Source organism: Apaloderma vittatum, unplaced genomic scaffold (genome assembly GCF_000703405.1).
Source record: "Apaloderma vittatum isolate BGI_N311 unplaced genomic scaffold, ASM70340v1 scaffold19259, whole genome shotgun sequence".
Lineage (NCBI taxonomy): Eukaryota > Metazoa > Chordata > Aves > Trogoniformes > Trogonidae > Apaloderma > Apaloderma vittatum.
Window position 1 is genome coordinate 1 of NW_009733697.1, and position 14,611 is coordinate 14,611.

A 14,611-nucleotide genomic window follows, 5' to 3' on the forward strand; every position below is an offset into this window, starting at 1 on the left:
CTGGAGTGGCTCTGCCAACGGCATACTCAGTAATCTCTGCCTAACCCGAGGGTTTTGCTGTCATTAAGGCAGCTAAGGGCTGACATTTTCGCTTCTGAACCCCTTTTCCAGAGTGCCAGCAGCACAACCTGCCTGCAGGGGTGTTACCTCGTGCGAGCGTGCGCTCGGTGCATCCCCGAGACTGGTCCGAACGGCCCCGCGGTAACGCTGCAGCCCGGCAGTTCGGGGTTTTGTGTGTAAGAACATTCAACGCTACATGGTTCACCCATCTTTCACTGCAGAAATCAGACCAAGGGTTCTGGCTGGATTAGTCTTTTTTGAAAGTTAGTATTATTTTAATGCAGATTGTTGTGCTTGGGTACATAATTAGAGCTTTTTAAAGCTTGATTATTTTTTGGTGGTGGTTTTGGGGTTTTTTTTGGACATGGCTAAGGGCTAAAGAGGTGGCAAAGTAGAAAAAGAACAGCCCAGCTGTTTACATTTTATCCTATGCTTATATGCTCTCTTAAAGAGGTGAATAAAATATAAAACACTGGAACTTCAACTTTTCAAAAACTTGCGGTGAATAAATTCACTATTTTGTGAGACAATATTAGCAAAAATGTGCACAAGTGCAAGTTGGTTCAGAGGCTGTTTTTTCCTAATTCCTTTCTACCAAAAAAAAAGTTAATCTACTCCCACTCTGCAAGCAGGCAATACCCAAACAAGGAACAGTAAATAATGAAAATCCACAGAGTGCAGGCAGGCCACTTCTACGTGGAGGGGTGTCCGACACGCCTGGAATTGCCTGGTCTGGGGTGGATGCACAAAGTTCTGCTTTTGTTCTTCCTTCGCTCTCCCCCTGTGCCAGGGGCAGGAAGCAGCAGCTGGCTGGTGCCAGGCTGCCCACCAGGGCTAACCCGCGACAGCAGGTGTGGCAGCGGGGAATTCCAAAAGAACAGTGCAAATCCTCTTTCCTGCTGGGCAGATTGAGAGAGCTCAGGGAACACAGGTGGATTTTCACAGGAAAATATTGGGAGTTACAACTTCAGGAGCCAAGTGGAGCCTTGTGTTTGTTTTGAGCAGATGACTCTCTGGCTATTCCTCACCAATATCATTTTTAGTTTCTTAGTTTAAAAAATTGCATGATCATAATTACCATCTGTCTATCATGAAAGAGGAAAAAAAAAACAAAAAAACCCCAACTAAGGCATTTTAAGTGGTGGGCAAGCAGCAGCAATATGGACTCCACATAAAATGCTAAACTTCCTACTGGAAATAAAGAAGTGTACAAACCTGACTTTTCCAGAACTCCCAAACAAGTGTTGTGGTAGCAATATCGAAGCAACATGAAGTTCTGAAATTAGTATTTGCAAGACTTGAAGTTCTAACAATGTGCAGCTACCTCCTGTTAAGATTACATTCAGGGCAAATGCACTTTGTACTTTGATTTATTATTACTATTAATTTCAGTTAGCTGAGAAAAACCACATGAAAGGATTCTGCATATAAAGGAATTGGGGTCTCCATTCAAATTTTTATTTCTGTGCAGCTACTGTGAATAAATCAAACTATGGCATGAGCTCAAATAACTCTTAAGAGAACTGAGATAAACACAATTGATACAGGATGGTATTTGCTGCCAAATCTAGAGCAAGAAAGGGTTCTTGAAGTATTTTTTTGTTGGCATAAAATGATAGTCATTTTGTTCCATATTGGAAGGATGCGCTTCCAATCTGGATACATTACTGGTTCCATATTGTCCTGGTTTAAGCATAGGAACAAAAGTGATTAAATTAAATTTGTTCCAGCTGGCTTAGCTGAATAAAAAGCTGTTTACGAAACTTGGATTCCTCGGTAGTAAGTCTGTGATGATCAGCAATGTTTATAATCCACTTAGCTTTGTAAAGTACAGCTAGGGACAGTGTAAGATTTTAAAGTTAATAACTTAAGGAATATCCCATGGTAAACTAATTACAAGCTCATAAGCAAAGCAGCCAAGTAAGTTATTCCTTGAATTGTGTGACTTCTAAATCAAGTTTAACATTTCCAGTACTTTACCTAACTGACCTTTAATATGATTGTTTTCTAATGGAGAACTCTCTCATCACAAAACACTAAAATTAAGTCTTGTTCAATGGCAGCTGCAAAAGATGATTTGCCCTTTTGTGGAATTCTACACAATTTATACACAGCCTCACTGACCTTTTTGTAGCATAACCAATATGTGACTCCTCTGACATTTAAAAATGAAGGTAGCAACAACACCACCAACCGTCTAAACCGTACGTCCTACAGAAAGCTCTTTATCATGTTAAATGTTAAGCAAAAATTAAGTCAGGAGTTGCAAATATATATGAATATTAAGAGTAACTGTATTGCAGTACCCAAGTACGGAATTTAATCCTTTGCTCTTTGGCATCAATACTTAGAAAATGTTTTAAATTTGAAAAACAGCTATTGGATGTGGTCCATAAAAGGAAGTTTCAACTACACTGCTTCCTCTCCAAGTGCAGGGCACATCCTCTGCATTGGGAGGAGGAGGAAGAGAAGCAGCTTTGCCCACCACCACAAATTGAGAAGGTTCAAGTAAGCGACTCATGAGAAAAAGGATGTCAAGAAAGAATTTTTGAAGTATTCATGACTTGTGGAAACACCCAGTTTCTCCAAATGTACAGCAGTTGGGCTGTTCACAGCCTTTATACATTAAAAAAATCCTTGAATAGGTCGGCTTACATTACTTGCTCTTCCTTCACTGGTAACAGATACATGAAATCCTTGCTGATTTGATTTGTTTGTTACTCTAGAGGCTGTGTGTAAGGCAGGAAAACACATGACCTGCTCTCATTTATTTTCTGAGAATAGTATATACCCCTCATGTACTCCATGAGTGCGTGCAACTTTCTATCGAATCTCAAATAGTAACATAAAGTAAAGAATAGACCTATGGCTTGCGTACAACTTTGGAAAAAAAACCGGAAGACAGAAAAAAAACTTTTAAACTTTAGGCAGTTAAAAAAAAATTAAAAGAACCCGTATCAACTCACGATCATCTTGTAAGGATACAAAGCAAAAACCAGAAAGACAGATATTATATCCAATTTACGTTGAGAGATTTATTGCAATCTATTTTCACAATTTCATATGAAAACTTTTTAAAAGAACGTTCTTCTCACCTGCTTTTCCACCTTTCATGGCAATTAACAACTGGGTGGTTTCCTTCTGATTTTTAAACTGCAAGCATCCAGTTATTTTAGCTTTGAGCCAATTCTGTACTTCAGAATAGTCAATCTGGCTGACCTAAGTTAAAAATGCTGAATTTGTATTGCGTAATTTTTTACATTGTTTAGAAATGTGATACAATTTAATGTGACACTGGGATACCAACTCAAAGTATCACATTTTCATTAAAAATGTGCACAGTTGCCAATACAAAGTTTTGATCTCTTAAAATAATGTCTTTTAAATATACAGCTAAGGATTAAAAAAAAACTATTGTGGCACTTCAGTACATGAGATTTTTTTTTTTTATTGCATATTATAATGCTCAAATCAATACAGGTTCGTCAGTAGCAGGAGACACGCTTTCAACCGTGTCGTATTTGCAGGGCAAATCATCTCCCTCTTTCACAAGCAGCTCACGTTAGGGTGTCAGGCGTTTGGGGTCCCGTGGGAACATGGAGGTCTGACGAACATTATGCAGCCCAAGGTACAGCATGGTTACTCTTTCCAGCCCTACAACAAATGAAAAAAACACATCTGTGTGGCCAGTCTGTTGTTCCATACTCTTAAGAAGCTCAAGGTACTTTATACCTACAGCCAGCCTCACTTAGCACTTGTGTGACCAAACACCGAGCTGTGTGCATTAGCACGTCCCACTGCAGAAAGGAGCGAGAAGCAAAAACTGGCATTTCCCACACAGTGCCTTCCACCACGATGCAGGCTGCCTTTGGAACAGGAGCAATGGTTCTGCAGGCTCAGCCCTGCTCCGAATCACTTCGGACCTTCAAGAAAGACAGTGTAGGAAACTGAAAGGGGACAGAGGTAATTGGGAGAACTGTATCTTGAATACAGTCACAGAAGTACTGTCCAAACTGGTCTTAACAGCTTCACAGGAAGTGCCATAAGCAACTCAGCAAAAAACTACAGTTGGGGGAGTTCATCCCAAAACTGCTACAGTACAAAAATTTGGATTCTGCAATACATACCCAGCTATCTGTTTGATATCTTGATGGTAATAAGTATTTGATGGGTCATTGTGTTCTTTCTTTCTGAAATCTCTGAGGTTATGTGTGTACTGTGGAACACGGAAGGACTTCCTAATCTGTGGGGCTACATATGCGGCCCAGATGTAGCCTAGTTTTCACACTCTGCCCTCCTATGTTAAGGTTTCCATCTGAAACAGCTGGTACTTGGCCACGAGCAGCATTTACTCTACAGAAGAGAGGTAGCATCACCTTCCATGATGTCAGTTCTGACTGGCCTAAATGATTTTGGATCATATGCAGATGCTGCATCTCCCCTCATGAGCACTGCAGGACCATCGACCCTTACATCTTGCAGGCATTTCAAAAACAGTTGTCTCAATCGCATATGGCAGATCTAATGCACTTACTGACAGCATGCTTAGGAAACTGTTCTGAGAACATACTGAGAATGTACTTTTACAGAAGTAAGGCAAATGCAGAAAGACTGAATCCAAGAAATCGTTGTGTTTACTGATCAGGATGTACAGTGTCCTATTTCCATATGCATGAACAGATCTCACCCTGCTCAGGAAAGTAGTGTGTGTAACTATAAATTGTTGCCATTATGATGCCTAACACCTATCTTTGTTTTCATCTGAATATGTAAAATACACCTAAGCTATGAAGCCTCGGTATCTCTGCTGAAACAATTAGCATCAGCCCAACTGATTAGTTGCATTCAGACACATCACTGAATAAGACAGAAGCAAGCACCGATTTCTCCTCAGTGTAGAACAGCTTTTTCAAATGCTCTAAGAGACCAGCAGCTTCTGATATTAGTAGGTGATGATAAATCCCTTAAATTCTCCTCCGTGGTCAAATCTGAAAGTGATGTGCTTGACAAATAAATTGACATTTTTTTCTTGTGATCACCTGCTTTTTAAACTTGTCAGACTGGGCCATTAATATTTTGCCTATTTATTTTATGATGATCCTTACATTTTAGCTTCTCTTCTTACATCTTCCAGGCTAAACAGCTCCACATCTAACACAGCTACTCTTCTGAATTTTATACCAAACCCTACTTGAGATTGAGTGGTTTAAATTAATCTCAGGCTAACAAAGAAAAAAAATAAAATATAGAATCTTACCTATTCCACCACCTGCGTGTGGAGGTGCACCAAAACGAAAGGAATCAATGTAAGCCTTTATTTTCTCCAGATCTAGAAAGGAAAAAGATATGTTTCTCACCTGCTTAATGAACCCCAAGCCAAACACACAAGTAACTAGAGGGCTGCAAATACAATAAAAAATTACCAATTTAACTTATAAAGTAACAGTGGTGTTTTACTCATTACATATATAAATTACCCAGGACTATCTAAAAATTATGACTACATTGGTTTTGGTTTATAATTTTGTTAATAACTTAATAAGGGAAGAAATTCTAAAACTAAGTAAGATCTAGATCACAACTGTTCATTGTAATTTACATAAAGTGGTGACTTCTTGAATAAACTGCACTGAGAAAGCAAAGATTTAGCAAGTATTTTTCCATCTTGCTACAGCAGGACCTACTCCTTTTTTGCTACTCCCTACTTGCCACTTGGCTTTGCCAGTGACTGAAAGCATAATTTTAATCTACATTTTGCTCTCATGATCTCCACCTAATTTACTCTATTAAACCTGCTCCTATTAGCTGGCCTTGTCCCTGCTGAGTTTCGTGTTTGTGTTTTTAATTTCACCACTGGACACTTCTTCCTTATTTGCTCTCAGTTCAAGATTTTAAAAGGACAGCCAGCCAAGACTTTGCTGAAGTACTCTGTAAAAAGGTTGTCAGAGTAGAGAGAGGCATGACTGAATGAGATTTGTTTGCCCACCCTCATTCTGTTGAAGGTATTTCCTGCATTACATTCTCTCTAAAGTCCTCAGAAACAATTCCTTTTCACCAAGGTGTTGCTGGGAAACTAACTAGTTTCTTAGTACCAACACTCTAGATTAAAATGCTTAAACAGAATTTGATGGATTAACATTAAGAAAGAAACAGTACTGTGATTTTAGCACTACTGTCATATAACAAATTCTGCCTCCAATTTTTCCTCTAAGGGAAACAAATCATGATTTATATTCTCTTAAATTCAGCTTCATGTTGACTTGTTACCGATGCCGTGATGCTGGGCTCTTTCTGTCAGCAGCTGAGGATCATGAATTCTCTGAGCTCCAGACAAGATCTCTTCTCCTCTCATGAACATATCGTAAGAGTTAGAGTTTTTCTGGAAAAACAAAGATGAGTTTATTTCCTACCTACAGTTGCTCCATCACTGGGTGGCAAATATGCACCCTCTCAATAGCTTCACTTACAACAGCCGAAGTTGTGCAGCAACAGTGCAATGTATTTGGGGTCTGCCTGGGAATTACAGCCCTTGGGCTCCTCTCACTGAACACAAGTGGATTTTAAAAACTAAGTTCATCCCCATGCCCTTTGAAAAAACATTACACTTGCATTTAGTTATCCCAGCAAAAGATGCTCTAAAGACATTTACTCTGGAATAAATTGAGGAATTTCTAACAATGTGAAAAAGTGTATTTTCAGTTAAAGTGTCTGTTGCCCCGGAGGAAGGTTTTGGCCTCTTTTCAGTGATGGCAGCAGTGCTCTGACCATGGAGATCTCTTCATAAAGCTCTCCCAGATGTAGCTAGGTTTCTTTCTGGTGTATTTTAACCAGTGAAGAATAACTGTAAACCTTTTAAAAGTCATGTAACACAGATGTAGTTTAAGTCATCAGAATTTTAATTATAACACAAGATCATAAAAATATGCTTTATCAATTTTGTCAAGTTATCGCTACATGGAATAATTTTAAATATTTAAAAATCCCCACTGACAACAACAAAGAATTTTACTTACAGGGTTTACTGGGTCTGGCATTGTATAGAAAGGCCTCACAGCAAGAGGATATTTGTCAAGAATATAGAAGTCTGTGTCATACTAAAAGAAGGTAATTTAAAACAATTAGTACAAGAGAAAATGACGTAAAGAACAAATTTCAAGAGAAAGATATAACCCATGAAGCTCTGACAGAACCCGTGAAAAGATCTCCCAATAACTTTTCACAGATTTGACAGTATTATCTTAAAAAATAAGTTACCAATAGAAGTGGTGTATTATTTCTCAGTTTTCTAACACTAATTCTATTGTAAACATACAAATGTTTAACAATAAAATGTCTAGTTGCAGTAACAGCTGCGCTTTTTTTGCCGAATACATCGTCTTCGGCTTCTTTTTTTTTGCCAAATACCTATTCTTATGCTGTAGATTTAGTTAGAATCTGGTTTGTTGTTTTTTTAAAAAATTATCGTAAGAACTGTTTTTGGAATGTACTATCCTGTGTGGTGTGTGTAGTGTAAAAAATGACAGAAATAAATATAAAAATTTGAAAGTCTTTTGAAGTGTCTTTATAATGATAAAGACAAAAGTGTCAGTAGATGAAATATGTAGCAGCAAAATGAGAACGCAGTCCAGACAAATCAGAATGCTTAAGCTGATCACAACTCCTGCATGTTCTGGAATACTGTATTCCCAATCAGTGTGTAAAAAATTGTTTTACATGAAGTAGGCACTTATACCAACCTAAAGACTCCATAACATCAGATTCAATGACAGATTTATTTTTTCTAAAATAATTGTTACCTTTTCCTTTACCAGGCGTCCCAGGAGCTTTTCATTAGGTGTGCTGAAAAAGATTATCGCGATTAAAATCAAGTGATTTAAACTTGTACTGATTATATACTTCATAAAACTAAAAAGATTTCAAGCTACAGATCTGCTACACCTCATCCTTTGGAAAATGTAGTGCTTGTTTCCGAACGTTTTGGATTGCGCAGACAGAAATTTCAGAAATGAAGTATAGTTATTTCCATTCCTAAACTTTTTGTATTGGTCCTAGAAATCCCTTAAATCATATAGATAATAAAGATATCCTTGCTCTTAATGTAACTACTTCTGAATCACCACATTCTCATTACTCAAGAATTGTGTACTCTGTTGCCTATTGGAATACTCTGTGCATTCGAACACACCTTGTTGCAGCCATTTCTTCTCAGGCAAAATAAATGAGAAACACCACAAGCACTTGCTGAGGAAATTACTCCATCAAACGCTTATGATTGAAACATCTTTGACACACAGATCATTTAACTGTAAAATCACACATTATCCCAATTGTACTGGATATATTATGGGAAAGAACAAAAATGTTTTAATTTATCAAGTGTCTTTAGGAAAGCTTATATATAATTGGTTAATTAAACCCATCCTTCGCTAAATCAATGAGAATGCGATCATGATTTCTTAATCCTTTTCCTGAGAGGTGGAAAGAAGAAATGGGAAAGTGTTATTGATAAGAAAGATCTTAAGACTGAAATGCTTTTTGTTTCGCCCTATTCAAAGACGTGTGACAATTCTCATGACAGACTGCAATTATTGGGAAAAAAATGCTTCTTATAAGGTTCAAGTTACTCTCCATTTATGCTAAAGGTTATTTTCTTTTGGATTTCAGAGTTCGTACGTTAAAAGAAAGGGCTATTTTCACATCCATTCATTTATTTGTCAAGAGATCTGGGTAGGAGTACTGTTTATTCCTCTAAAAGCTCGTGGTTCTTTCTTGAAGCCTGTCAGTTGCACAGTACAAACCTGACACTTCACTACCACTTTCACAAGACTGAAACATTTCTGTACTGCCAAAGTACCTCAGATCTTCTTCATCACCCATCTCAACACCAGCCTCTCTAAGCATGGCCACAGCTTCACGGTATTCCAGCCTCAGAGTTGGTTCCAAAAACTTAAATGGCTCACATGGGAACTGTTTGTTCACCGTCTGAATTTCAGTTTGGAATCTATATACAAGGAAACAAGAGCAGAAGCAAAATATAGAACAATCAAGAAATGCGTTCTTCTTATAGCCAATAATGACTTTGCAAGGGCAATACAATTTTGCCACAAGAGGTCCCTCTTGCAACATAAAAAACTGTTATAAAGCCAGTTCTGTAGAACTTCTGTACAATCCTAATGAAATGTTTCATGCAAGTTAATGCATATAGTTCCATGACACACTTTAATATTTTACTATCAATTCTGGTTTATTCCTTTTGTAAGAAATAATTGACTAGGTCAAATTTTCACAGTAAAGATATGAGAAATCATCCCTTTGGTTTGTAATGTTTAAAACCTCGTTTCTTTGATTTGACTAACATCCTATTTCAAATATAAAAGAGAAATTTCCTTCCAGACAGATGAAAAGATTTGCTTCTCTGCTGGTAAGATAGTCTAATCTGTAAGCAAATGAAAAACCACTTCCTAACCTTTTGGCCTGGCTTTTTAATGGAAAATAAACTTTGCTGCTTTCATGGCAGAGATGCAGGTTGTTAAAATTAATTTGATTCAAAAAAATTTTCTTAGCTAGTAAATATTAAGCTTAATTTCAAAACAGAACAATCAGTCTACCTGTAGTGGCACAAAAAGAAGGACATTTTAAATTAAAGATGGATCATTTCTGTTAGGAAGTCCATTCACCAGTAAACAAGTTTCTTTACTGCAAGCTAGCATATACTCTAGGAGATGCAACTCAGGCTAAAAAAAAAAAAAAAAGGACAGTTTACTGGCCTGTGGCTTGAGTGAACTTTAAAATGTTTGTTTTGAAGTTCTGTTATAAATCAGATTGCTAGTGGTTACCTGATAAGCTAAGGATAAAATGTCATACCACATTTCATACCACAGTGCAAGAGATCTCAGAAAAAGTTGCTCTTGAAGTGAAAAAGGCTCTCATTACCTTTCCTGAAGTCCCTTGAATATCTGGACCAAGGTATCTGCAATCTCATCTACCACTTCATGATAGTGATAGTTAAAAGCCATTTCAATATCCAGACCAACAAACTCAGTCAGGTGTCTGTGTGTATTGGAGTCCTCAGCTCTAAATACTGTGAAATTAAACAACAGAAATTCTAACTGACCTGAAATTATCATCCCATTTTGAAAAATAACACTTGACAATCAATCACATCAGCATTTGGATCAGGCAGACAATGCTGTCTTTAAACAAAACAGTTTTCACTGAAAAATAAGGAGAAAACTAGCTGCTTCACAGCATCATTTCGGCAGTGACAGCATTATTGTAGCTGTGGTGCTCAAAGGATACAAGACAGACAAGACTTGCAGAGAGGCAGAATCTCTTGTTAGACCAACAGACAGAAGTGGAAAAAAACAGACAAGCTTTCAGATTTGAAAATTGCCTTTTTCTGAGGAAATGGACTTGTGCATGTGTGTGCATTCTGGGTTTTGGGTTGTTTTTTTTTTAGACATGTGAATGTCTTCCTATAAAAAAACATGACTCATTTGTTGGTAATTAATGAGAAACGTAAGTTCTTCTGAATTACTCGCACCTTTTTTTTTTTATAAGCTGTTACTGACTTGTTTTCCAGCATTTCCAGCTTATGTATCTTTAAACTGGTCTTTGAGGTCTTAGAAAAAAAACCTGCTGTACAAACACCAAAAGAGGCCACACCCTAGCAGCTTTTGATAAAGAAAGCATGAGACTGGGAATTATTACTTTTTTTACTATTTATTGACAGCCTAGTTAAAAGTGCGTGTTTTCTAAGTAACATTGGTTTGTATACAAAAGCAAGGGATAAATATGCATTAATGTGCAATCTGAAGTACATAAAACCTAGCTTGCTTATTTTAACTGCAGTCAGGTAACTACTAGCCATGGTTAATAGGAAACTATGGCTTCAGAAATCACAGTGTTGTTCCATGTTTTATTAACTTCACCATATTATCAATTTCCAATGCAACTCTTTCTCTCACAGAACAGCAGGCACTGGAGAAGAGTACTCTGCCCTTTTTTCAGCATTTTAGCTTTGTTCCAGCAACTTCTCTGTCAACTTGACTCTCGTTACTCACCCAGGCTGAAATTTGTGTTCGCTAAGTGAAACTACGTTAAGTGAAACCATTCAAAGCTTTCAGTGTGCCTGTTATCTTATTTGCACCACAGCTGCTAAAAGCCATCACTGCGCACTTCACACTTCAGATAAACCAACGCTTTTCTTACCTGGCCCGACACAAAACACCTTTTCAAAGTCGGCACATATACACATCTGCTTGTACAGCTGTGGCGACTGAGCCAGGTAGGCACTGGTTTTGAAGTATGACACAGTAAACACATTGGCTCCTCCTTCACTGGCAGCTGAAAAGCAAATGCTTGCAGTAATTATTAAAATAAAAATGTAAAAAAAAAAAATCAGAAGTAGAATGATACACTATTGGTCTTATATTTAGAGATCAGACGAGATTTTTTTCTTAAAAGCATTTGAGAGGAAAAAGATATATTTGCATCCATTAATGCCAAGGGAAGTTTTACAGCTCAGGACTGTCACTCATTGTCTTGCAAATCTGGAAATTTAGTTGGGGTAGTTTAAAACGCTATTATTCTCAGTCATCCTTCCCTTTAGAGGGAGAACAGCAGAGAATGCATGCTTGTACCGCTGCAGCTGCTGGCAGCCCAGCATTTCTGTGTAAACCAATCTTCAGCAGTGACGTAGGCTTCCAGGGGTTAACTGCAGAGGCTGAGATGAAAGCTCATATCCTGTTTTGTCAGGACCATCCTCTCTAACCGAAGGCATAAATATCTCTCTGAGCTGCAACCCGATATACTAGAGGACATCTGCCAAAGGTATAGAGCTTTTTCTCAGACTGAGGCAGTTTTCATAGAAGGTTACCTTGAGAACAGGAACCAAGAACACCCATATTTGAATGCCTTACTGCAAGCTGCCCCCCAAAACTATCAGCTGAGTCACTACCGTTCCATTTCCCAGAGTGTGACAGGAGAGTTATAGCTGCCCAAGTTGTTAACAAAAGCAACTTAAGTGAAAAATCAGTTCTAATGTTAAGTTAACTCTAGGTAAAGTACTAATTATTATTAGCCATTTCACTGAGATTAATGGTCTTTTTCTTTCATTATCACTTCTCTCCCTGAAACGCTTTCAGTGAACACCTACAGTTATTTTTGAATACAGGTAACTCAAATCCCAGAACAGCTATGATACTTAAATTTGAAGACTGCATTGACTTAACTTAGTTATTTTTACAAAATATGATCTCATCCAAACAATAGGATGCTTGCTTGCTTGCTTTCAATGGTACACTGCACAGTAAGAACAGCACACTTCCTCACAGGTCCTACGTAAATAAACTACTTAGGAGTCTTGAGTACTTCATGCTATTTCGACTCTCTCTGTGGGAAAAAAGTTACCTCATCTTAAAGTTCAATGATACCTTCCATGTTGCTTACATGTATTTTGTTAAAAAGTCCTTTTTATCTCAGTCAAGAGCTGTCTTCAAAAACCAGTAAGTGAAAGGTATGCATACAATGAATGTACATAAAATTAGAGAACAAATATTCTGCCCTACGTTTTCCACACTTTATGTCTTTGCAACATAAACAAAATCCTCATAGAACACCAATACAATGGAAGTAAAACATATATCAGTAAATCAAGTAATTTGAATTTTGAAAGCAATACAGCAGCTCTATAACAGAAGCAAAATCTACATTTCCAGACTTTTAGTTGGGCTGACGCTGGTAATCCCACACTTTGGGAAAAATGATCTACCACCTTCTCTTCAGCCATATGCTCATTGCTAAAGAACCAACATATTGTATATAATGGCATCACCTTTTATACCATGATACGTTTATTGTAACTTCTTTATGATGGAAGCTGCTTTTAATCTAAATTAGAGTGGGGTATTTTTGATACTGGGAATGGAACTGGCAGTGATCAACACTGAGAACACTGATTTGAAGAACGATGCATATGATCAGGTAACTGTATCTAAGCAAACTAAAATTTTAAATGCACTGCAGAGCACATAAATCAGGTACATGTAATGTTTGTCTTGTCATTCTTTTAACATTCAAAGTCAGGAGGAAAGTAAAGAACAACAGTGATACCTGCTAGAAGTTTGTTATGTTGCATCTAAATTAGAAACAGAATTTTATCTTCTTTAAACTTATTAAATTTTTGGCAGATAGGTACACTGAGCAACTGTAAAAGAAGCAGACCTGTGGCCACTGGATCATATATACAATACCTGAAATGATTTTGGGAGTCTGAATTTCCACAAATCCCTTCTGAGTAAGAGTTTCTCGGAAAAGCTGACAAATACCAGACTGAAGGAAGAAGATTGCCTGACTAGTGGAGGTCTACAAGGAGAAGATAAAATAATGAATCCTAAGTTAGTTTTTCCTGACTCTTTTTCTGGAAGGATGAATCTCTTCTGTTAGGAACACTTGATTATTGTATTTGCCTAAACAGAGAAAAGTGCAAATCAGTAACTGTTTATTACACAAAAAGAAACAGCAAAGGAAACAAGGTAAACTCATTTCAATTTATGGCATATTCAGTTATAAAAGGGACACTATGATCAATTCTATGCTTAAAGAATCACTGATTTATGAGATGTGCTTCTGCATATGAAGGTTTTATAGTAAGAAATTAAATAAAAAACACTAAACTTATTAAAAAGCTTTCAGCACACTGAACTAGAACAGCTGCAGTAATATACAGTGAATGAAGTGAAGCCCTTAATAGCTTACATAAGGTAGAAATGCTTCTGTCTATTAAAGGCTATCAAACACAATTCTTTTTCATGTAAAAAAACACAGCCACATGTTAGCCATGTACAAACCAAGGTCTAAACTCCCAGCATTTAAAATAGTCCATGTAACATCTGTTCATATTAACTGTCGTTCTGTCTTCTCAATATTTACCCCAAAAACGCAGTTAGCTGAAATGAAAACCAGATTTAGCTGAATTTATCATTTTTTGTTTGTGTATGGGACACAGTTAAGCTACTTATCTGGTTAGTAAACACCTGTTGTAAATATTCCTGTAACATGCTTTACCATGAAGAAAAAAAAAAACAAAAAACACCCTCAGTGAATGTTGAAAACACTGCAGTATGTCAGCACCGAACCCATATCTGATTTTGTGTTTTAAGACCTGACAGCTAGCAACCTAGAAGCGTATATAAAACATAACGAATTCTTGCAAACAACTAAGAGAACAGTTCTTTACGACAATCTGCGTCATAGCGCTGTTTACTTCTCCTTTCTCAAAGGTACCCAACTTTTCAGTTTGGGTACACGCAGCCTTGTAGGCTTTTTCACATGACTCCTACCAAACCACAAAACTAAAAACCCCCAACCAAAACACAGTACAGGCATTCAGTAGATACACTGAAATAAAGCTACATCCATCATCTCTACACAATAAAGGTATTACTTCACTACAAAACTAGGAGAGAAAACTCTAATAATACTGCAGAGATCTGTAGTAATTTGGAGTTATTTATGATTTTAGCTGACCGATAAAGCATCTCAGGAGTGT

General features: G+C 37.3%; 1 protein-coding gene across 1 annotated transcript; it reads right to left on the reverse strand.

Moving 5' to 3' along the window:
- Window positions 1–3,393: 3,393 nt before the first annotated feature.
- DARS (aspartyl-tRNA synthetase) lies at window positions 3,394–14,314 on the reverse strand. The gene is made up of 10 exons (XM_009876018.1): window positions 14,300–14,314; window positions 13,314–13,425; window positions 11,272–11,406; window positions 9,994–10,141; window positions 8,915–9,061; window positions 7,857–7,899; window positions 7,074–7,154; window positions 6,328–6,439; window positions 5,318–5,389; window positions 3,394–3,714 (listed from the first exon to the last, which is right to left on the reverse strand). Exons 1-10 carry the CDS (start codon window positions 14,312–14,314, stop codon window positions 3,623–3,625), a joined length of 957 nt encoding a protein of 318 aa, XP_009874320.1. The 3' UTR covers window positions 3,394–3,622.
- Between the last annotated feature and the right edge of the window lie 297 nt (window positions 14,315–14,611).

Bases quoted from the DNA above. Each gene is read 5' to 3' on its own strand.
- DARS (XM_009876018.1), bottom strand. The intron at 9,062-9,993 runs GTAATGAGAGCC...CCTTGTATATAG, and splicing joins TTCAAGGGACTTCAGGAAAG to ATTCCAAACTGAAATTCAGA. The intron at 3,715-5,317 runs GTAAGATTCTAT...CATTTGTTGTAG, and splicing joins ACACGCAGGTGGTGGAATAG to GGCTGGAAAGAGTAACCATG.